The sequence below is a fragment of the Hibiscus syriacus genome, unplaced genomic scaffold, assembly GCF_006381635.1.
Source record: "Hibiscus syriacus cultivar Baekdansim isolate YM2019G1 unplaced genomic scaffold, ASM638163v2 tig00116997_pilon, whole genome shotgun sequence".
Lineage (NCBI taxonomy): Eukaryota > Viridiplantae > Streptophyta > Magnoliopsida > Malvales > Malvaceae > Hibiscus > Hibiscus syriacus.
In genome coordinates this window covers 3,256,430-3,281,147 of record NW_024063513.1, presented here as the reverse complement: position 1 = coordinate 3,281,147, position 24,718 = coordinate 3,256,430, and the positions used below count along the sequence as shown (strand labels likewise).

Genomic DNA, 24,718 nt, shown 5'->3' with positions numbered 1-24,718 from the left:
TCAATTAAACAAACAAAAAATAAGAATTATTTACACATCAATTAAACAAATCAACTTTTACAAATCAATTAAACACGCAAAAAATAATTCTTATTTCCTCATCAATTAAACAAATCAACTTTTACGAATACATCAATTTCACGCAGACAATTGTTTATGCACAAATACATCAATTTCACGCAGCTCACTTCAGGACAAAAAATAAGAATTATTTACACATCAATTAAACAAATCAACTTTTACAAATCAATTAAACACGCAAAAAATAATTCTTATTTCCTCATCAATTAAACAAATCAACTTTTACGAATACATCAATTTCACGCAGACAGTTGTTTATGCACAAATACATCAATTTCACGCAGCTCACTTCAGGATTAACCTGCATAAACCAAACATTTGCTCAAACAACACTTTCTACACATCTAAAACCAACAAACAACAAATTATTGAATTCTAGGTACTTAACCAAACATTTTCAAACCAACAAAGAGTATATATGTTAACAACACTTGCTCAAACTTACCAATTGTTTATGCACACTTTCAGCACGCAGATGCAGGTAGGCAGCATCTCGCATATATCGCTCTAGCCATAAAATGACGAAACCACAAGCCTACTGCACCTCTATCTCTATTTGTGGGAGGTAGAAACTGTTTACTTCCTGTCATCAAACGTTCCAAGCACATGCATACGAGAGGACCACAATCCCCTCTGGCTCCCTACGTTTGTTGTGGCACGATCTCGTCTCTGATCATTGTAACTTTGAACTTCTTTGGCTTCTTATTTCATGAATTAGTCCAATAATCAATTGCATCCAAGTATTTAGCCAAATGAGTGCTCCATCCCTTACAAATAATATCTCTCAAATCAGACAATGGTATACAATTCAACATGCTGTCATATACCATTGTCTTCAGGGATGGGAGCTGAAGCTCGACGAGAAGCCAATGACGACGTTCCAAAACAGGGATAAACACTTACAATCATAAATAATAATTCAATTGCGCACATCAAATTTTTATTTATGAACACCTTTAAAATATTCAAAAATAAATACTAACCTTATCGACCTCCCACCACGCAGGATAAAGTTTAGCTTTTCCATTACCCAACACATATGAAGTGTCTCTCTGATCCTTCAAGTGAGCTACGTGAAAAGATGTCGGCATAATAGTCCATCGCGTATTTTTTATTTTATTCAATTTCCTTATTATCAGAAGACGTGACACCCATGCATCAATATGCTGTTTTATAAAAAAATACATATATTAGTGAATTTCATAAATTAAAAAAAATTATTCAAAATACAATATAAGAAGAATATAAGACTTACCCCCCGTCGAAATAGCCATTGTATTCAACCCCTAATAACACACCCCACCAAGACCGATCAAGAAACAAATGCATATCATCGTCGAGTTTGCATATGTTAGCGTAACACCCTTGGCTCCACTCATGTAGATAAAAATCAACTGTGGTCTTAGCCCAAAGGGTATTATCCAGAATTGTGTCCGGTAGTGTTCTCATCTCCACTTCAGATACCGGAATGGTACTGACCGATAACTTATACGAAAGCCAACTCTCATCCATCATATCGGGCACGTGAAGAGGTTTACCAATATGTCGGCATATTATGCCATGTGAATCGGGCTCTCGAACGGTGAGAGGGACCTCCTGAACGATGACATGAGCCTCTTAAACGGTGGGAGGGGCCTCTTGAAGGATGATAGGGGCCTCTTGAACGATATGAGAGGCCTTTTGAATGATGACAGGTGAATCATGATTCTTCTTATGGAGTCTTGGCACTATTGGGGTGAACGGAGACGTAATGGAATGTGTACGACGTCTGATGCGTGAACCCCGTCATGCAAGAAAAACCCAACGTAAAGCATCTACCTTATCGGGCCACAAAAAATAAATTAATACATAAATCAATAAATAAACAAATAAATAATGCCGAAAAGAGGTTATTTGCATTTTTAGTATAGTATTAAACAAACTTACCTCATTGCGTAGAGTATGAACCTCATTCTGCAACGATACAACAATCTCACGTAGAGCGGCTACCTCATCACGTAAAGTAGATACCTCACCATATAAAGCACCATTGTCATCGTGTAAAACCTCTACCTCACCACTTAAGGATCGTACCTCATCATGTCATGCACCATTATCTTCACGTAAAGTACCGACCTCATTACGCAAAGCATTGACCTTATCACGTAACTCCCCTAACTCATCCCGTGGAGGTGGAGAACAGGGAGACAAATATCGTGGCATCTTTGTCGGTCGCCTATCATGAGGTGATGGTGGAGAAGAGGCTCGATGATGTGATTGAATATGTGATGGCTCTCGTTGTGGAGGTGTATAATCAGCTCGATCAGGTGATGGCTCTGGGTGAGGTGATGGCTCTCGAAGTAAGGGATGCTCATCATCCGTGCCATAAAAAACGCTTATTAGGTCCTCAGAAATAGGTTGTCTGGCCTCTTTGCCTAAAAAGCCAACATGAAAAAGTAATAAATGGCATACTCGGATAACATCGAGGTCATCCATCCGAGTAAAACCATCTTTAACAAATAATCTTTTCAAGTCGTCGACGTGTAAACTCGGCTTCGCCTTTGCCAGCTCAGGAAAAACTCAAGATAACCATGATGGGCGGGCGATATGACTAGTGTACTAACCTACATCATCATGTCCGAAGCGTAGACCAATGATTAAGCAAAACTCCTTCTGCCCAAAACAAGTATACGCCGGAGGAAAATAAAACCATATCTCTTTATCACCACGTTGTATCCTCTCAGGTAGATCGTTAGTCATGGTCTGAAGAACACAAATGGGTCAACATAGCATCTCCACCCGGATGTTGTACTTTCAGCCATGGCCCGAAGCAAGTATCCTCAAACAATTTTCTTTGTACAGGTGTAAGCGTCGACGCAATTATAGTGGTTAGGCTTAATTTATTCCTTAAGGTCAATGAAGCCGAAAAAAATTTCTACAAAAACAATAAACATACCAAGTTAGATATACCAAAAACTACAAATTATACACTATAAACAGACATAATATTAAATAGTGAAAACAAAGCCAAATATGTTTCAAACTTGCACAGTATTCACCCAAGTCATTATTCTATCATAGTTCACAAAATGCATCAGATAACATTTTCAAAGTAAGCACTTATATAAACATTTAAAAGGACAACATATAGGTTTAGTGCAGGTTCAATGACAACATAAAGAGTAGTAGTTTATTCTTGAAACTAAAATTCGCAACACTGTGAAGTTAGTATTTGTCTTTGTTTTTTGGTTGAAGTACTGCAATTCATTCAAGTTTCAATTTGCAGAAGAAGAATAGTTTTTGAAACTTGAATGAATTGCATTACTTCAACCAAAAGACAAAACAAAGACAAATACTAACTTCACAGGGTTAAAGACTAAATAGTTCAGCATTATTGGCAGCAACTGAATGAATTGTATTACTTCAACCAAAAGACAAAACAAAGACAAATACTAACTTCACAGGGTTAAAGACTAAACAATTTAGCATTATTAGCAGCAACCGAATGAATTTACTAAGCAATCTAAGTGAAATGGTTAATCTATTACTGAAATTACCAGTAAATTTATCATCAATTTAAATATGAAAAATCTAATAATAATACAAAAATTTCAAAATAAAAATAATTAAAAAAACTAACCCTCGGTGGTTGATTTTCCATTTCTGACCGTGAATGGTTGTGAGGGTGGCTCTGAGAGATGGAGATAGACGGATTTCGCTGGAGATGGGGACGGATGTTGCCGTAGAGAGTGAGAGATGGAGATGAGACTGAGTTGTGATTTAGGGTTTTAGGTTATGATTTACGATTATATTGTTTACATTTGTGTTGCGAAATAAATATTGTGTTTCAAATTCGAAAATAAAATCCGCGTTGCGAAAATAAACGCGCTCTGCGAATTTAACTTTTATGTTGCGAATTTGGAAACTGAGTTGTGAAATTGGAGTCCGCGTTCCGAATTTGTTGGTCATTTTCACAAATACAAAAAAAGTTGGTTAAAATAATATATTATAAAGCATTTTCGGTCACTGAAATTATTTTCTCTTATCATAATTATCATCTTAACATTTTTATACTTGCAAAATCGCCACTAATTAGTTTCCAATATCTTTCAAATTTATTCTCAATCTTACACCGCTTTTCAATTTAACCCGAATTCCACATTGCAATAAAAACTTCAGCATTGTACCCTAACTTTCCAAAGCTTATTTATTAATCCTTTAAAATTTTCAAACTTTGTAAAATGTCCCTAACATCTTAACCAATATATTGTTTATCCAAATCATCATTTCAAGCACACCAAATCATTCTTACCTTCACTCTAAATCAATAGAAATTTTTTATAAAATTTTATCCTTTATGCCGAAACTTTGGAGTATTTCTTCTAATGGTTTCCATTTTGATTCAATCACAATTTAGTCATCCATACATCATTTCTAATAAATTCCAATCAAATTCAAAGCAAAACAAATTAAATTAAATCAAGTCCCTAACAACTTCATCAATGGCCGAAAGTTTCATCTTACTCCTTTGATGGTCTTTAATTAATCTTCATGCTTGATTTCAATTCTACAACACTATCCACATCCATTTCTAACTTTAGTTCAATGAATTCAAGTCTACCCTTCATCCACCTAATTCACCCATTTCCACCATTCAAGCATAAAACAAAGAAATAATTACACCAATTTGTAGAGATTTAATGAGGATTATTTTCTTATTTTACACTTTAGCCCAAAATCTTACTGAATTGGACCAAAAATGGGGGAAAAACTTACCTTGGCTATTGCGACTCGCGGCAGCTTGTTGGAGAAGATGAGTAATTCTCTTGAAAATTTTAAACAAAATATCTCTTATTTTAGCCTTTTAAAATCAATTAAAGTGAATTTTTTTATTCATTTGGGCCAAAATCCTAAATTACAATTAATGAATTCTCAAAATTACACCCATGCCACTCATTCATCTCCATTTAATATTAGGGTAAAGTATAGTAATTGTCACTAAACTTTTCTAAAGTTTCCATTTAGGTCCTCCAACTTTTAAAACTTGTAATACAGTCCTCCAATATTTAATCTGTTTGCAATATGGTCCCCGACGTTACATTGTCGTTAGTAAGTTTGTAATATGGTCACTGAACTTTTCAGGTGCTTGCATTTAGGTCCCCCAACTTTAAAATTTGCAACACAATCCTCAATTTTATTATAAACCCCAAATTCTTTTTCTCTCTTCTCATTTCCTTTTTCGCTTATCTCTTCTCATTTCCTTTTTCGCTTCTCTCTTCTCATTTCCATCTTAACTTTTCAGTCGGAGATGCATGGGAAATTCTAATCTAACTTTGAATTATGTGGAGGTGTTGACAATAAGGGTCCATTGAGAGAAGACCCAACCAATAGACTATCGGGACCATCAACTATTCAAGGAGTAATGTTAGATACATGTCATCTCAAGTGAAGCATAGATATTCGATAAAATGCTTGTGAGAAAAAATGGGGTTAGAAATGTAGAGTTGACAAATACTACTAAGATGAACTAAGTATCATTGTTGAAAGTCACCAACAAAGCTGTAATTATTTTGTATAAATGGAATATAATAATTTCTTCGTTTAATCATTATGGTTAAAGATTTTCCAATAGATGATCAAAGATAATGAAATCTCAAACAGAGCATTCACCTCTCAGCCTATTTCGCTTACATGCACTCTCATTTGGTTTTTGTTCTTCAATTTTCCGCCATGTAAAATTGTAAACCCAGGTAGTGCTCTATCTTTCAGCTTTTTATTTACAAAGAAAAAATGGTGGAAGAAATGTTGGAATGCAATACCGATTACGTTTATTTCTTAGCCTCTCCTCTCACTTGCAAGAAGGTATTTATTTTCTCTTTTGGGCTATCCGGAAGTAAGTTTTTCCTCTTTCACACTTTCCCATTTTCAGCTCACTTTGTGTGTTTTTTGTTGAAATTTTTATGTTTCTGGAACCGAATATCAATGATCTGGATATTCAACGAGTTTTGAACCAAAACCATCTAATTTTATTTCTTTCTTCTTAATCAAAACTTTTAGTACTCCTTATGAAATATATTCATTCCATCAGAATAGAAGTTTACTGGGAATTATATTGATTCGACCTGTGGTTTTCGGCATCCTATGAGCTCGTATTCTTTTTAATAAGTTCATGTTGATTATGGTACTGATATATCGTGAACGAATTGGATTTTTTTACATGTTTTGGAAATTTTACAGTTGAATTATATTGAATTATAACTTTAGAAGACAATTCTGCATGCACACAACTCGAAAGGCATCATGACAGTGTAGTATATTTGGAGCAGCTACTTGACCCTGTCATAATGCCTTTCAAGTTTCGAAAGAGACTGAGAGGTGAATGTGTTGTTTGTGATTTCATTATATTTGATCATTTGTTGGAAAATCTTTAACCACAATGATTAAACAAAGAAATTATTATATGTCATTTATATAAAATAATTTCAGATTTATTGGTGACTTTCAACAATGATACTTAGTTCATCTTAGTAGTATTTGCCAACTCTGCATTTCTATCCCCATTTTTTTCTCACAAACATTTCATCGAACATTTATGCTTCACCTGAGATTACATGTATCTAACATTACATTTTGAATCGTTGATGGTCCCGATAGTCCCTTGGTCGAGTCTTCTCTCAATGGACCCTTATTCAAGTCAACACATCCACATAATTCAAAGTTAGATTAGAATTTCTCATGCATCCCGACTGAAAAGTTACGCTGGAAATGAGAATAGAGAAGTGAAAAAAGAAATTCGAGATTGAAAAGGAATTTGGGGTTTAGAATAAAATTGAGGACTGTGTTGCAAGTTTTAAAAGTTGGGGGACCGAAATGCAAGTGCATGAAAAGTTAAGTGACCATATTGCAAACGTACTAACGACAGCGTAACGTCAGGGACCATATTACAAACGGACTAAATATTGGAGGACTGTATTGCAAGTTGGGGGGACCTAAATGAAAGCTTTAGAAACGTTTAGTGACCATTACTATACTTTACCCTTAATATTATTAAACAACCATAAAAATTCATCTCTAATATTTTTCTTTTTGACCATCCAATTTTTTAAAATTTTAATTTAGTCACTAAATTGCTCTATTCCACTTACAATACAAATTTTCACCAAAATCCACCAATCCAATTAAATTTCACTAATTAAAACTATCCATATAATTTTTCCAACCCAAATCTACCTTCTTTGAAATTTTTGTAAGCTTATGATTCAATCCAGTTATCCTAATAATATAAAAAACTTATTTACAGACCCAAAATCAAAACGTAACTTTTAAAATTTTATATTTTTAGTCCTTAAACTTTTATAACTTTATACTTTAATCCCAAAATTTTGATTTTTTACATTATAGTCACTTGTCCAAAATTTGGGATATTACAAATTATGTCTTTTTGACATGTTCTATGTCTTTATGCCATGTTTATCTATGCCTTTGTGGCATGTTTTTCTATGCCTTTTGGCAACTTACGGTTTTTTACCTTTTTTCGTTTTATCTTTTTTCACATGGTTGGATTTGATATCGCCACGACTGATCTTATTTGTTATCTTGTTGATATTTCTTTCTTTGGACCCTCAGATTGATTTGGATACGCATTTTGCGCTCGTGGATAGTTTTCTTACGTCTTTTGACTCTTATTTGCGATTTGTCAGCGATCTTTCAATAGTTTCATCCCCTTTTATGGTTTATTTACCGATGCAGTCAGATTTTTTTCTTATCTTTATTTTATTTGAGCATTGGGTTGGATTTGACATCGCCACGACTGATCAAGGTGGCACTTATTTGTTATCTTGCCGATCTTCCATGCTTTGGACCTTCGAATTGATTTAGATACGCGTTTTGTGCTTGTGGATAGTTTTCTCACGTCACTTGACTCTGATTTTCGATTTTTCAGTGGTCTTTCAGTAATTTTATCCTCTTTTATGGTTCGTTTACCTATGCAGTCATATTTGGTCGTATCTTTATTTTATTCAAGCATTGGTTAAATTTTTTAATCTTTTCCTTTTATGGTCATTGTGTGATATAGATGGCTAGTTTTTGTGTTAATGGTTATATGAAAATGTCCTAATTATAATTTAGTTTACTTTTAGGATTGTGCTTGTAAATCTTCATTGTAATTCTGGATATTTTCTATTTTTAATAAAACTAGCGGCTTTCTATAAAAAAAATGTATCCATCTATTTATATTTAGGGTAAAGTATAGTAATGGTCACTAAACTTTTCTAAAGCTTTCATTTAGGTCCCCCAACTTTTAAAACTTGCTATACAATCCCCCAACATTTAGTGTGTTTGCAATATAGTCCCCCAACATTTAGTCTGTTTATAATATGGTCCCCAAAGTAACTATTGGGGGACCATATTATAAATGAACTAAATATTGGGGGACCATATTATAAATGAACTAAATATTGGGGGACTGTATTGCAAGTTTTAAAAGTTGGGGGAACTAAATGAAAGCTTTATAAAAGTTCAGTGACCATTATTATACTTTACCCTTAATAAAATAAATAAAATAAAATAAAATACCAAGATTGCCCTCTTCTCTCTTCCCCCAATCTCACCTTCATCGTTCCCCCACCCCTTTCCCTAGCCCCAACACCATTGTTTCCAAGCGATAACACTGAAAAGAAGAGAGAAAGAGATTGTTAACTCACAACATGTTATCGTCGAACATTAAAGGGGTAACCAATGGTTTTCCTTTGAGGATCCAATTGGAGAAAGTGGTGGAGAAGGAAGTCGAAATCAATCATGATTTCCTCAGGAACATATTTCCAAAGATCGATTCAATGCTTCATGAATCATGTGGTACCATGAGCTCCCGAAAAAGCCGCCAGAGCTGTCGGTGTTGGAGTCGGACATTGAGTTTTTGAGGAAGTTTCATCATGCCCTCTTAGAGCTCAATCTCGAGGAAGGTGTGCTTCTTTGCCTCGAGACCGTTCGAAAGTTTTCGGTTAATAAGGGAATTTCGAATATGCTTTTACTTGAGGATGAGGTTTGAGAAAATGGTTTGGTGTTTGATGTAGTTGAGTTTTGGGGTTATGAGTTTTAATTAAGGTTTCACCTCTCTCATTTTGTGCTGTTGTGCATGAATTTTTGGTCATTGTATGGAATATGTTGTCTTAACTAATAAAAACAACATTAGTTTGACCAATTGAAGATCTTAAAACAAACCACTGCATTTCCTTTAAAAAGAAAACCATTGTTAAGCTCCAAGTGTTTGCATTTTTCATTCATTTTCTTCATTGACAGTTTTTCTTAACCTTTGTTTGTTTACTTGGAAAATCTCGTAGAAAGCTTCGATTTTTATTTCTTTGATATTTCAAATTTGTGTTCTTTGAAGCTAGTTTTTGAGAAATTATATCTTTTAAGCTCCAAGTTGTATTTTTAGGGTGGAAATGCAACCTTTTTTAATCAATCTTTGCCTTATCATTGAAGATTTTGAGCTTCAAACTGTGGGCTAGGAGAAAGGAAACAAGTGTGTGTTGGGGGTTAGGGAAAGGGGTGGTGTTACGGTGAAGGTGAGGTTGGGGAAGAGAGAAGAATGGCAATTTTGGTATTTTATTGATTTTATTTTATTAATTACTTTTAGGGTAAAGTATAGTAATGGTCACTAAACTTTTCTAAAGCTTTCATTTAGGTCCCCAACTTTTAAAACTTATAATATAGTCCCCTAACATTTAGTTTGTTTGTAATATGGTCCCCCAACATTTAGTCTATTTGTAATATGGTCCCCCAAGTAACTGTTGGGGGACCATATTGCAAACAAACTAAATGTTGGGATATTGTATTGCAAGTTTTAAAAGTTGGGAGACCTAAATGAAAGTTTTAAAAAAGTTCAGTGACCATTACTATACTTTACCCTTATATTTATACTAATATTTGAAGTTTCAAAGAAAAAAAAAATAAAAAGAATAAGGATTAAAATGAATTTTTATATATATTCAAGACCAATGAGTCGGATATCGGTTAAAAATTGATGAAAATATTTTAAGAATCTTTATTAATCCAGACCCTTTCATTTAATTGTGGCTAGTCGCTCGACACAACCTATTTAATTCTTCTTCAGGATAAAGAATTATGGCTGGCTGGTAGTTAAACAATCATAAAATGGAAAGATTTTCAAGTTTATTGCACTAAATATGAAGCCTAGCTCAATTATTCAATCCCAGAAAGGTATGCATGCAGCAAAACTTTAGCTAAATCAAGGTTTCCATGTGAACCCCGTAAATAATTAATTATCTTCAAACAGTGAATGAATTTGGGTTAAAATCCAGCGAAGCAAAACTAATAAACTTGTACATACCATTGTTTGTTCTTCTTCAGCTATGAAAGCTTCTCATCCCAATTCTGTCCTCTCTGCTCCGCAACTCTCTTCAGCGTTTCTTGGATCTTGGGCATCATTCCCCTAAGCTCGTAAAAATATATATGGGCTCCCTCATCGAAGAGCTTGAAAATTTCATCACTGTATTCATCGATCTTATCCTGAACATACATCTTGCCTCCACTCTTGTTCTTCTGCTCCCTACTAAGAGCTCGATCATATCAGAATTGATCGGGGTACTCCTCTAGGTATTTCGTAAACTCATCATCATAAAGGAGACTGCCATTGTTGGCAACCCCAAGGAAAAGCCATGCAAGGCCACGGAACTTGAATGTAACATCTTCCATGAACATGCAGAGGAGTTAGCCCCTTAAAGTTATGTAATGGTTTTAAGTAGAGGTAAAAAGGAGAGGGACCAAAAGTGTAGTTTACCCATAACTGGTTTTAAAGGATGAAAACCCCTTATCTCCCTTGTTTTTCACGTGTAATCAAACCTACCAAAATATCTTCTCTTTCCTCTTCATTTCTCTCTTCTTCTTTCTTCCCAAGAGCAAAAGAAAAGGTGAGAGCTTTTGAGATTCCAAGCCAAATTAGAGTCAACCAAGGTAAGAACCTTAATCTTCTTCCCTCAAGCTTCCATTTAACTCTTAATCTTAAGTTTTGGTTAAGATTTCCAAAAATGGGTTTTTAAGAGTCGAGAGAAATCAAGTGTTCTAAGCTTGTTTTTGGGTAGATTTGAGTTTTAGGAGTTGTATTTAAACTTAATCTAACCCTTAGTTGAGTAGTAACCATTTCCTTGCTTGGTTTAGTAAAGAGGTAAAAAAGAGTTTCTAAGCAAATGATGAAACTAAGGTGAATCCTAGTTAGTTCAAGAAGAGTTTTAGTAGCTAAGGAAGCCAGGTAACACACTTATAGCTTTCTCATACCATTTGTAGAATCATTAGAAAGAAGTTTAACTAGAAAGTTTAGTTTAAGCATGTTTAATAGATTTTCATGGTAGATTTCATGTTTAATGTTTTTAGCATGTTTATAAGCATTGTTTCTGACCTCTATAACTCACGTAAGACTTAATAATAACTGAGAAACCTCAAGGTAGGCATTGAGGACCTTAGGATGGTTTTGAGAGTGTTTGGAGAGTTTTCTCGGGTGAAAAAGTGAAATCTGCATTATAGGTTTCGATACCTCTAGGTTGGTTTCGAAACCTTTTGTCTAGAGTGGCATTCTGCCTGAGAGGTTTCGAAACCCCCTCAGTGGTTTCGAAACCCCTACCCAAAATGTCAAAAATGGCCCAAAACGTTTCCCGGAAGACCCTAGACGCATAGTATGACCATAAAGGGGATCGAAAATGCATAAAACACTAGAATAAGTGTTATAGAAGGTGTTTTAAGTTAGGTTGCAATTGATGAAATAACTATAGGGGTAGCGATACCTTAGGTAGGTTATCGATACTGTAGAGTGGGTATCAATACTATAAGGTCAATATTTATACCAAGGGTATGGATTGAGCTTAAAGCAAGAGGAAGTGTAGAGGTAAGTGAGGGTATCGATACTTTAAAGCAGTATCGATACTAAGGGTTCAGTTTGGGCTTTAGTTCAAGAGAGCTTTAAGAAGAGTTGAGGTTTTCCCAAAAGTTCATAATTACTCTTAAATAAGACTACAAGTGAGAACAGTAGTAATGTTTAATTCAAATGTAGAAACGAGAATAAAGTTAGGTGAAATAAGATTTACCTTGTTTGAATGCTCGGGAAACGATTCAAACACTCGATTTCCTTTAGAGAAGCTAGCAGAGATGAAAGTATAGTTTCAGTCCGGATATATCCTTAGGGAGTGCGCAAGGTACTTTAAGCTGACTAGTTTGGGCACAAGGTTCGACACTCAAGGAGTGGGCTAGTCGAGATTGTGGTGTCCGATGCAGAGATTCTAGGGGCTACATTCTCGGTAGACTAAAAGAGTGTGTGAGCTCCGAGATGTAGAACCCTCAGCCGCACCATGATGTTTTAGTGTGTTTTAGTTGTTAGGGTCGTGCTGAGCTAGTTAGCTCAGCCTTCGGATTATTTTCCGTGGGCATGCCAATAGATTGAGAGTTCGAGGAGTAGTAGATAGATCAAGGTCTAGACTCAGTGCAAATTCAGAGTACGTCTCAGCAATTTTTTAAGGGTATGTATATTTTATAAACCTTGTTATATCAATTGAGTCAAAAAAATTATTAAGAGTCGGTTTGTAATATTTTGCTTGTAAATATTTATTTTTGGGAGCTCCCCAGTATAAAACTTTAAATTATATTTATTTTATGGATGTTTTTTATTGGTGGAAATGCTCGTTTTAAAATATAAGAAAGGATTAAGGAGTATTAGTAGTTATGCTGCACATTTTTTCCACAACTTGGATAATAATTTGGAAATGGTTTAATGGATGTGCACGTGTTGGAGCTTGTTTGGCAATGGCATGGCCAAGGTAAATGGAATGCTTTTTGAATTAAAGATGCAAAACTGTAAGAGGTTTATACATTTACACCAGAGATGGGTCTGTGCAACATAGAGTTTTAGACAAATTAAACTGATCTCTATAAAAGTGAGCAATTTAATCTTGGTGTAGACTCTGAAGCAAATAAAACAACCAACACAAGTTCAATCAGATGAAGATTTTGTCCCACAAGTTGTGCCGAGTATTCCTCCACAAAAGGCCACAAACAGATCAGATCCAAAAGGTTCCTGCCTTGTTCCTCTCTCTTATCGTACAATAATATATGGAGAAAATTACAGCCAAAGGGGAAAGGGTGAAGCGAAGAACCCCAGGCTGAATACAGAAGGTTATGATAAGGGCATTCACCAGAATTCGTTCCTATAAATTAACACTTGAGATTCAATGTAGGGGAAAAAGACAATAATGTGATATTAACACGTAAAAGTTGGAATAGAATCGTCTCTTCCTGAGTTACTATAAGAAGCTAGACAACAGATTGATCAAATGTTGGGTTACTTGCTAGCAGTGGCTGTAGACAAGCCTAATCACGCCTGCTCTCAAATTGAAATCCGCCAAATCAGAAACTTGCCAAGCATTGGTGGGCTGTGAAAAGAATCATCGGCTCTGATCAACAACCGTGTATACACGGCTGTATGAGAATGACAGCTTGATTAACCAAGCAGTGCCCACCCACATCAGATCAATGTTGCCACATAATGACTTGATTTAAACCGATTCTTGTGTAATCATAGGCGCGGACTCAGTTCCTGAAGTTGTCTCATCCTTGGGAACAAGAGGACTTACAGATGACTGAAGGGCATTTGAGCCGAGGTCTCCGTTTGTTGATTGTGAAGATGCCTCCAAAGCAGTTTCACTTGTATTAACAGAGGATGATGAAGAGGGTTCACTAGCACTATCAGGGTTACTGTCAACCAGTTTTATTTGCACTTCACCATTTGGGACAATAGCAGCAGCTTCATTGGAACCAGGGGTCTCTCTCCATTCAACCCATGCATGTGGTTTATCATTTTCACTGAGTCCAGCTTCTTTCGAGTCTTCAGACTGATCACAGGGATGATCTATTTTTCCTTCAGAAACCTGAGAAGATGTTGAGGTATCATCTAAGTCATCATCTTCACCGACTACTATGTCATAATCTCTACCTTCACCATTGACAACAGCAGCTCCCTCAGCATTAGGCGATGCAGAAGCCATAGCACCAGTCGAGCATTCATTGGAATCTCTATCATCTTCAAACGCAAACCAGTTGGAATTTGTAAAAAGAGAACCGCTGCAGACAACAAATAAAATACCCACAATTAGGTCAATAAATCGAATCAACGCAAAAAAAAAAGTTTCACGATGGGACAACAAAAGTGACTAAATTCTAATTCCCACCAATTACTTCCCCACCCGCTGCCCGGAAAAAAAAAAGAGAGATCTCAACCTACCTTTCTTGGTCGTCTCCTAAGCGCAGAGAAGATATTACAACCTCAGCAGATTCATCATCAAAGTAAACATCCTGAAAAGTAAAACAGAAATAGTTTTCAATTATGCACAAAAGTTCTCACAAAGATGGGGCAGGCAAAGTTCGATTTCAAATGATAAAAGAGGACAAAGAAAGGCAGGGAGAGGGCATGTTCTTCACCATAAAGGATGATCTTTTTTAGAGTACCAAAAACAACAGTGCAAAATTATTAGCAAAAACTTATAACTTCACTGTAAAACGCACAAAGTGGAAGAGTCCTCGGAATAAGTTTATAAAGTTTTTTCCACATAATTATTCAAACAGACCAACCGCCCAACTATTCTCTAAATTTCATATAATACAGAACATATACCTCATCATCTCTTTCAAGTGAGTTATGTACCTGAAATATATGAAAAAGATATCAGCAAATGGAAGAAACAAATAGTTCACTTTCTAAATTGGAGTGTCTACCCATTTCACACCATAATGAATATATAACAACAAATAATGAAATAAAAGCATACCTAAACCATTAACATTAAAGATAAGAATACAGAGAAACAACCTGTCAAAGTAAAGAGCTAGCACATTTTTATTTGGTAAAACGATGACAGATATAAAGAAAATAAACATAAGAATAGTAGGGTAAACTGCAATAACTGCACAAACAACTTCACAAAACATCAAGAAACTTTACAAAGGTTAAGGCAAGTCAATGAAGCATATCAAATAATATCAAATGTAGTTTTAACGCAACATATAGTCACTAATTGCATGGCTACAAAATTATATCAAACAATGCCTCTTCAATTGCAGTATAAAATATATCCATTTAAAATGTAGAATAACTTATTTCATGTTCATCCTATATTCAATAAGTAAATATATATAGCTGGATTAACACGAAAGTTTTAGAAAGAACCTGTTCTATATCATCATTAGAGTAAATGCCATATCTAAATGCCTGGCTTAAGTTGTTTGCCAAGGCTGCAACATCATAATCCCTGTCTTGGTAATCATCATCATCACTATCTCTGTTCCGGTCATGTAGAACAGTTGGCCTCCTGTTAAAATAGATAAAACCAAATTAAATTAATTTTGAAAAGGCAATAAATAAATAAATAAAATGAAAATTGCAGAAAACATAGGGATAAACGAGAAAAACAACATTTGAGGAAGATGACATACCCACAAGCCCACTGGTAGACATTTTCTGTAGCATTACGATTCAATAGGACATTTGTGTGCCAATAAGTCCATTCACTGTTTTCCTGTCAAGGGACAAGCAAACTAAGAATACAACTGACTGGAAGTGTAAAAATAATTAAACCTAAAAGGTTTAGCATCAGGAAGAAATCGGAAAACTTTTCCCCTGGAAACGTCTAATGGTTAGAACTTCGAAATTCAAGGTTGAAAGAATGGAGTACAAATGGAGTTAAATGGCATGACAAAACTACCCCTAACTGAGACCAGGAAAAGTATAGTCCCAGAATACAGAGACCAAAACATAGGATAGATTGAACGTTAGACATGATTCACTTGTAGGAATTAAGCTCTACTTCTGATTCTCTAATCATAAATCCAAAAAAATAATGCTTGATTAAATGTTGCAACTCACAATATACACCGAACATTTTTAAATACTTGAAAATATGTAATGAAATTTCTTCGAGAGATTTAAAACCTGCAGATATGCCTGAATTTCACCATTGTTATTTCCAAGCTGAACAAGTTTGTTAGATATGCGTGTCAAGTGTCCAATATTTCCTATCCTTGGTGGTGCTCTACCTTCAGCACTAACTGTTGGCTGTGGGAGAATAGAACAGAGGCAAAAGTAAGCACCAATTCAGCTAAAACAGGGGGTAAAATTTTAACAAGCTCATGCATTTAAAGTATGTTACAGAAATGCCACAAGTGCTATATAAAGCATGACACAGTAACTACCATATTTGGATCAGAAGTTAATGTGCAATTCTTTTCAGCTTCAAGTATTTTTCTCAAAATGTTACATTCACGTAGAAGATGCCCAACAAGTGGAACATTTTTGCTCTCTAAGCATGACAGTATTATGCTCTCCACATGATGGTGCAAAAAATTGTTGTATGGATACCTGTGTACAGAATTAACTAAGGGTATGAGAAAGAGGATCCAAGCAAAAATCATATCATTGCACAGAAGGAATATATAACTTACTCAAAGAATAAGTTCAAAATCCTTTCCACAGCACCCAGTCGAATCAATTCCTTTTCAGCAGCTTCACTACCAACTGTCAGCAAGACAGAAATGAACTCTACAATCTGGGAAATTCCATGTCAAATCATAAATAATTGCATCAGCTTTTTCTGGCTGAACAATTTCCGATCCATATAAAAGGACCACTGAAATAGTGGTCAGATATAGAAATTAAGAAGCTCAATTGTCAGCTAGAACCAACTCATGCACAAGGACCAACAGAAAAGGACAGTCACTCCTCAAAACTGACAAAATGCAAGTTTAAAAATAAAGAAATACCCTTAAACGATGTTTCCCAAGAGGAGGCTGTAATTTCCCATATGTGGTTAACAAGGTTAACTCTGAAGATGAAACATCCAAACGCTTCAGTAACTCACCTGCAGAATGGTAACCTGATTTATAAGTTCTCCTGTAGGATAGTGATGACCTTTGAAGTTAAGTCAAAATGAATTGTTTAGGCATCTGCCATAGCTACGAAGCAAGGACAAGTATGAATTCCCAAAGTGCCAATGTCATATCAGTGTCTAACACAGATGTGCATTCAGCAAAATAGGATACATATCTGACAGGGGTATGCCAAAAAAACTAAAAAGTTACAAACTAAGATAGTCAAGACATTCCAGAAATCGGCGGACAAGGCAGTGAAAGGAACAAGTTGTAGATGGCTAAGGATTAGATTAATTAGAATTAATATGACTACAGTAATAAACATAGAATGCAGAGACAAGAAAGGGATGTAGTCTGTCTTTCTGCTCTCCTTTTATGTCAACATTTTCATACATACAAGTAGTTGAGAACGCTTCAAAAGATTAACTCTAGGAGGGAAATATGATACTATGAAATCATATACTATGAAACAGCATCACTATAACAACTTTGGTTCATTCATTTCCCAATTCTAAATGAGGTGAAAATGCAAATGGATTTGTTATTCATGTAATAGTAAAGAAGAAAACTTTCACCTAAACTCTCCAGCATTCCTTCAACTGTATCAGGCTTCGCAGATATCATTGATCCTTGGGAAACTTGGTGGTATGTATGATATACGCCCAATGTTAGCCTCTTGGGATCTAACAAAGATATGAACACAGACAAGGAATTGACCAGAACAGATTTTGGTCTAGAGTCTTCCAAAGCATGACGAAATAATCTTCCAGTGAAACTTCATAACAACACCAAGGGGAAAAAGAAAAAAGAAAGTACCAAATTAAATGATTGATGAGTTGGGACAAACTGTTAGCACCTATGTATAAGAAACATGAGAAGAAAATAATGACACCTACTTTGGGCTGGTAATTTTGGCAGCAAGACCGGGAGGAGCAAATCGTGTTATTGCACATAAGGTTTCAGCTGCATTGGCATGCACCTCAGCAGAGTCCTGTAAAAAGACATTTGAACGTTTTTCAAAAACATAACCACTATTAGTGCCATGAAAACCCTAAAGTAGAAGAACGCAAGCTAATGTTTACATTAGGTCACATCAAAAGTTAAATAAAGTGTCATTGGGACTAACATATTTTCTACCTAAAGGGCTCCTCGCTTGGGAAAGGGTGGAATCAAATAGGTAAATGCAGCAAAACAAGTTAAAGAAAAGCTCCAACCATGCCACCCATAGAAGTGAGAAAGCCTCTAGTAAAAACTGCATTTTAACGAAGTAGGAAAAACCCACAATTTTCATATTTCTCAAACAATCAACGACACTTACTGAAGAGCTGAATTTGTCCACAATCATCTCCAATACATCTGTATCCTCTATCCATTGCATTGACTCCTTATAGTTTGAGAACATATGCTCATCAGCACCAATAAGACGTATTAAAACCTGTTTAACAAGAAATGACTAGCATAAGCTAACAAAAACCTTTCACAGCGTTAGTGAGTAGCAATCCAAGGCCAAAAGTTTAATTTATTCATAACAAAACAAACTTTAGTAAACAACCAAATGCACAAATCTTTTAAATGAATATAAATATAAAAAACTATAGTGAGATATTCATTTACACAAAATAACAACAAAGATAGAGTAACACCAACCTCCATTACTGAAGTTATGCCAATCAGATCAACTAAACGCTTGACAATTTCCTGATGGCCCTGGACAACATCATAAAGGTAACAAATTGGACAAATAAAACAGATGCATCTTTGAAGCCAATTCAAAGGAACGGCTTTATTTGCTGTACACAGTATCACATCAAATATAAGCATCCACAATTTCAACACAGCTACAGGAATAATTCTAGGAAAAAAAGTTTAAGAGGCCATTTCATGCTATATTGACAAGCATGCAACATCTTAGTCCAAGGAATTCAACCACGCAAGGAACCCCAAATTCGTGTTAAATTAAGAAGCACCAACATCTTAGTCCTTGTTACATCAACATATTGAATTTATCTTAGTCCTTGCCAATAATAATCCCTCTTCATATAGGCCAGTATATTACTGTCACACAAACTTCTTTAAGTATGGACAGCAACATCTTCTATTACACTACATCCTTAAAGCAAAACAGGCAAAGAAGTGGGGGGGGGGGGGAACAGCAAACTTTACATCTTTAACTGCTCAAAGAAGATATGAACAAAAAGTCAGAACAGAGACAAAACCACCCACCAAAACAAGCGCACAACCAAATTTGATAGGTAGATGGACAAATAGAAAAGCATATAACAATGTCGTAATATTTCGTTCATTTGTTTAAAACTCCACACATTCATTCTTAGAATACTTTATGGGCAATGTATAATAGAAAACTAAAATAAAATTAGATTTTGTCATAACCACAATGTTGGTGAACAAAAACATTTTATATAAAAATATACTTGTAAAATTTATTCAACAAAAAATTAGAGGTGAAATGGTAAAGGATAAGAATATAATAATTCATTAGTCATGTGTTTAATTCTTAAATAGTAGTTTTTAGTTGTTTTATTTAAATATTTTATAAAAGTATCAAAAGGAAAAATACCCTTACATTAATAATTTTAGTAATAATTTAGAAAAATGGATTTTCAGTCATTTCCCAAATGAGTTGGTACCCGATTAATCAATTACATTAACTCAGTCAGGACTTTAAATAGGTTCTTTTGGTTAATGAAATCTTAAGGCACTCTTTTCCTCCTTCCGCTGATTAAGGAGCTTTTCTACAAGCTCCTTTAATCAAGAAGGAGGTTTTTAACGAGGCCTACAATTCCTATCAAAAAAATAGTAGTATAGATTCTCATAAATGCATGCAATACTACTGGAAAAATCAATCATTCCTGTTTTAACATAAACAAATAGAAGAAAAAAAAATCCCTCGATCAAGTTAAATAAAATCTTTAACATACCTTAACATATTGCAGGAAAGGCAATGTCTTCCGCAACAGCAAACATATGACAACCTAGGAAGAAAACCAAATATGAAACATACTAGCATAGATAACAACATATTCAAAGTCCCTTGTATACTTAAATATAATAAATAAAGGAAATGCACAGGAGTTAAGTTAAACATGTGAATTCTCGAAAGTTGAAAAACAGGATACCTTGCTGAAGTACCCAGCCAGTGGTGTGCTATGGGAGTGAGTTGAATCCAAAAAGGAAAATAAAAAATTTATTAACTGCAAACAAACAAGCACCAGTAGAAACTTGCTTTAATAAAAAAGTAAAAATTCAAATAGAGGGGGAATAAAGGGGGTCAACTTCTTACTTCCTCATTTTCTACCAAAGTTTTTAGTATTATATCAACCTCACATGTAAAAAGCTCACATGAAATAAAAGGAAACCTACAATCACACAAATCAAGTATTACAAAACAATAGTATACAGTAAAATTGAGGAGTCTAACCAAACCCATTTGCTAAACTATTAAAACATACTTGAAAGTTCGCTTATTATCAGCATCCTCTGGAGGTTCTACCACAATATATCGAAGAAGCTGTTCAACTTGAGCCTTCTCCCTCAAGCTGCAAATGAGAACAAAATATGACAATGAAGAGAAAGTGAACGAATGAAAAAAAAATTGAATTAGTCATTTAAAAACAAATGATTTGAAAGGATCAATCTTAAAATGAGCAAATATTCAGGCCTCCAACAACTGAAGCCATCAGCACCCTCTGAAGGGATCCCAAATAAGGTTATTTTATTTGATAAGAATAGATATAAGCAGTGTTGTCAAGAACACATAGCACACTGTAGGTGCTAGAATCATCATATCGCCTCAAGCACAAGGCACAAAGCAAATACTTGCTTTGGTGAAGAAATGTGTGTTTTTAATGTTTTGTGTGTTAGTGCATGTATAAGCATAAGATATGTGATCAAACTAATAAACTATGAAGAGCGGCCGAGCTTATTTACAAACATGCATTTTCTTGTTCGCTGCATGGTTTCCTTATGGTCCCATGTCAGCAGTTGGATACTCAAATATTGATAAGTACAGAGTTATATAACATCCCCCTTCCCACTAGAAACACATTAATGAAAAAAGTTGAAAATAAAATAAAATAGAATGAATTTCAATTAGGCATTCTTTTTTGTGCCTATTGCCTTACAAAAAAGGCAATCTATTCTAGCACACTAGACGTGTGCCTGATCAAATTTGCCTTGCCTGAAAGAGGTTTAAGCACTTTTGTTTTCTAGAACTAAAGAGCAAGGCTAGACACACCTAGGTGCATGTCTGGAAAAAGGTCAATTTGTTCCGAATAAGCTTTTTGGGCAAAACAGAAGCAGAGTCTACTCATCATCTCTTAAGAACTCGTCCATGGGCAATACAACTTTGGTACACAGCTTATGCAGAATTATGTAGCACTTGAGTCATTTCCAGTTAACTGAAAAGGAGATACAAGCTCAGAAGGGTTCACATTCTTGTATGGGTAATAGAGAAATTATAACTTTCATCCATGTTCCGATATGTTCTTCTTAATTCAAAATTGACCACGCACAACTTTATACAAAGGCCTAAACTGAACTGATGATCTCACTGAAAGTTTCATATGGTTTAGTGTACACTTCTACCAATTTTAAACTGATTCTTATTCGGTGTAGCTTCGTAAACTTTCTACAAAATTAATCGCATTCTACATCAAGCTTCCATGTGTTGTTTGCCAAACATTTTGAACTGCGTCTATCTTGATTAAACGCTGTAATCTCTAGGATGTCATTAACCAAGTTTGCATTGACATCCATAGAAATATTGAATTCAATACATTGACTTTTATTTTTAATATTTACTTGCAAAGTTAAGAAGACAATAATTAATAATCTCAAATGATGGATGCCCCTTAACGTTTATGAGAGACTTAATCATATATTGCCCCTTTTTAGATTTTGCATATACACTGGGTTCAGAAGCTTTTGCATTGGGCTTTTAATATTTAAACCTATGAACTACGATCAAAACATTAACACAATTTCTCACTTAGGACAAAACCCTGCATTGTGATTAAAGTAAAAAAGATATATTTAATCACATTAGAACATTATGGTATAGAACAATTTAACATGCTATAAGATGAAAGAAGAAAGGAAGCACAATGGTAGGCTAGAAGCTGTACAAGTTTATAAGTCGCCCATTAAGGGCTTTGCATTCCTGAATAATTTCATCCTCATCAAGCAGCTCCTCCAGTGTAAAATTTTCCTTATCTAAAATTGTCTCAACCTGCATTTAACATAAAAACGAAATTTGTCAAAAAAAAGAATAAAAAATACATCTAAAGAATATAGGGGCAGAAAATAGTACACACAAATTAATTGTTCACTAAAAACTAATAGCAGCCATTCCCTTGACCCTTAAACACCATTTTCTTAGACAATGAGGCTTATTAGGGAATAAAATATGGGTAAAACACAACTATCAGCCTCGCATAAAAATTTAAAACCTAAAAGATAAATGATTATTACATGAATGTCATCATAGGCTTCTAGAGAAGAGCATACCCAAAATTATCTTCCGCTGCAGCTAAAATGATCATGATAATGCGAGCCTAAGATTAAGAAGATCTGCACCCAAAATCTGACCTACTTGTAAGAAAAAAGATAGGGTCCAACTATTTCCGTCTCTTTGCCAATCTTAAACACACTAATGCATCTCGAGGAAAAAAAAAACACAAGATTACCCTCTAATAAATGCAGACAGAAGAACGCATTGATGCTCAAGAACAAAAGCTGAATTTCACATTTTACAAGAAAAAAACGCCCATCGATTCGAAATAAAACAAGGGTACTCATTTTATCCCGTAGCAAATGCCGCCTGACATTTTATAAACTTGATTTGAAAAGAACAATTAGAGAAGTTGAAAATCTCCATTGAAAACTGCCCGTACTCTATATTAGACCACTATTCTAACAATGACGAGTATCGACTACAAACATTTTTAATCCATTCCAGACAATGAAACAAACTATTTCAAGCCCTTATTATGTTTATTGAAATTTGTCAGCATCCAAACAGAAATTTCACCAGCAAGAAACCCCAAGATTCAAATTAACAAAAAAAAAGGAATACACGTCAGCACAGAGAAAAATAAGAAAGAAAACAGCAAGAGAAGGCGAAACTCACAGGAGACGCAGTTGACAATCCGGCCATACGCCAAAACATCTTTGCGAAAAAGCAAACAGCGTAGAACTCAGATCTGAAGCAGAGAAAAGAAAACCCTAGGAATTGGAAAATTTAACCAATGAAAACGAAAAGATCCGCTGTAGCTGCAACCCTATCAATATGAAACATACGGATTCGAAATGAAAAAAAAAAACTAAAAGCGGATGTTTTCTGGGATTCGATCAAGCCGATGGATGTGCGTGCGGGCTAGAGAAGAACAAAAAAAAAACACCCCCTAATCGCGGGATAGTTTGGAGAAACTAAAAATTATATATAAATTTAAATTACGATAGATTTTTTACAGTATAAACATGGTGGTTTATAATTTGAATAAAAGATTGAGGAAAAATAAACAAATGAATGAATGGCCATTAAAAATAAATGAAAATAAAATGACAAAAATGGAGAAAGGAGAATCAGATCTAGAAAAATAAGAATAAATTAAAAATATGATACTATATATTTTTAATATAAATAATAATTTTATAAAATAATAAAAATTAATAATTTTATCAAATCTTAATATATTTAAAATTTAAATAATAATTATATGCAAACGATGAATATAATTGATTATACTTTATTAAAATAAAAATATTTTATTAGATTAATGATTTATTAATAAAAATATAATATATATATATTTATTTATTATATATAATATATTATAAATTTTAATAAAAATATTAAACTTGACTTGATAGACATAAGTTTGAATGCCTTGATTTGTTTAATAGTTGAATGCTTTAATCTTAGTTTTGTTTGCTTTAGTTTATAATAATAAAATAACTCTGAATAATAGAATTGCCAAATGTTATTAAGTAAATATGTAAATTAGTGGTTGATATCTTTTAACTTTTCATGTGATTCAGAGTTTGATTTTCTTATTATCTATCTATTTTAGATGATTAAATTAAAATTAATATTAAATTGATAGACTATGCGAGTAGTAAAAATAAAATATATAATTACATAAATTTCTTTAATTATTATATCAGTATTTTAGTGGTTTAAATAATTTTATTTAAATAGTTGAACCACTATTATAATTTAATGATTATACATGAAGTTTACTCTTTTAATAATACATAAATATTTTTAGTTTTATCATCTTATCTAAATTATGATTATTATTATTATTATTTGATTTTAAAGAAATTAGAAATTGAAAAACTTTTGTGGGTGATGAAAAAGACAATAAATTAGAGAACTCTTGTCCACTTGGTTGAGGAGATCATTCAATGTGAGATCATTTTTCCCTCTCCTTTTTGTTATTAAAAAAGTTGAGAGTAATCAACAATCAGTTGGTCTAGTGGGATGAGACACTAGGTTTCTTAAGTAAGGTCACGAGTTTGAATTTTGGCGTTTGCGAATGAAGCAAACTGGATTAGGAGGGTCTCCTTCGCCTCTGTAGTACTCGATCTAGATTAATCGATAATAGATTGGATACCAATGATTAATTAAAAAAATTGAGAGGAAGGGAGAGATTTCATATGATTTGAACCTCTTAACAATTTTTCACCGTAAATTAGTAGGATATTCGGTCTC

At 34.2% G+C, this 24,718-nt stretch overlaps 1 protein-coding gene and 1 pseudogene across 2 annotated transcripts; one reads left to right on the top strand and one right to left on the bottom strand.

Moving 5' to 3' along the window:
* Positions 1-4,819: 4,819 nt before the first annotated feature.
* LOC120194314 lies at positions 4,820-9,106 on the top strand (annotated as a pseudogene).
* Positions 9,107-13,250: 4,144 nt separating this feature from the next.
* LOC120194024 (serine/threonine-protein phosphatase 6 regulatory subunit 2-like) lies at positions 13,251-23,233 on the bottom strand. Of its 2 annotated transcripts, XM_039196426.1 has the most exons (19): positions 23,132-23,233; positions 22,128-22,231; positions 20,454-20,540; positions 20,285-20,360; positions 20,121-20,195; positions 19,923-19,976; positions 18,631-18,690; positions 18,302-18,418; positions 17,880-17,974; positions 17,559-17,758; positions 16,876-16,973; positions 16,558-16,661; positions 16,309-16,474; positions 16,049-16,171; positions 15,553-15,635; positions 15,287-15,428; positions 14,735-14,764; positions 14,345-14,415; positions 13,251-14,184 (listed from the first exon to the last, which is right to left on the bottom strand). In XM_039196426.1, the coding sequence occupies exons 1-19, from the start codon at positions 23,168-23,170 to the stop codon at positions 13,620-13,622; spliced, it is 2,289 nt and encodes a 762-aa protein (XP_039052357.1). In that variant the 5' UTR covers positions 23,171-23,233; the 3' UTR covers positions 13,251-13,619. The 2 variants fall into 2 exon arrangements, with proteins under 2 accessions (XP_039052357.1, XP_039052358.1); XM_039196427.1 differs by lacking the exon at positions 14,735-14,764.
* Between the last annotated feature and the right edge of the window lie 1,485 nt (positions 23,234-24,718).

Bases quoted from the DNA above. Each gene is read 5' to 3' on its own strand.
- LOC120194024 (XM_039196426.1), bottom strand. From the start codon at position 23,170: ATGTTTTGGCGTATGGCCGGATTGTCAACTGCGTCTCCT. The intron at 20,541-22,127 runs GTACAGCTTCTA...TCTCATTTGCAG, and splicing joins AATGGGCGACTTATAAACTT to CTTGAGGGAGAAGGCTCAAG. The intron at 16,662-16,875 runs GTATTTCTTTAT...GGAATTTCCCAG, and splicing joins TTGGGAAACATCGTTTAAGG to ATTGTAGAGTTCATTTCTGT.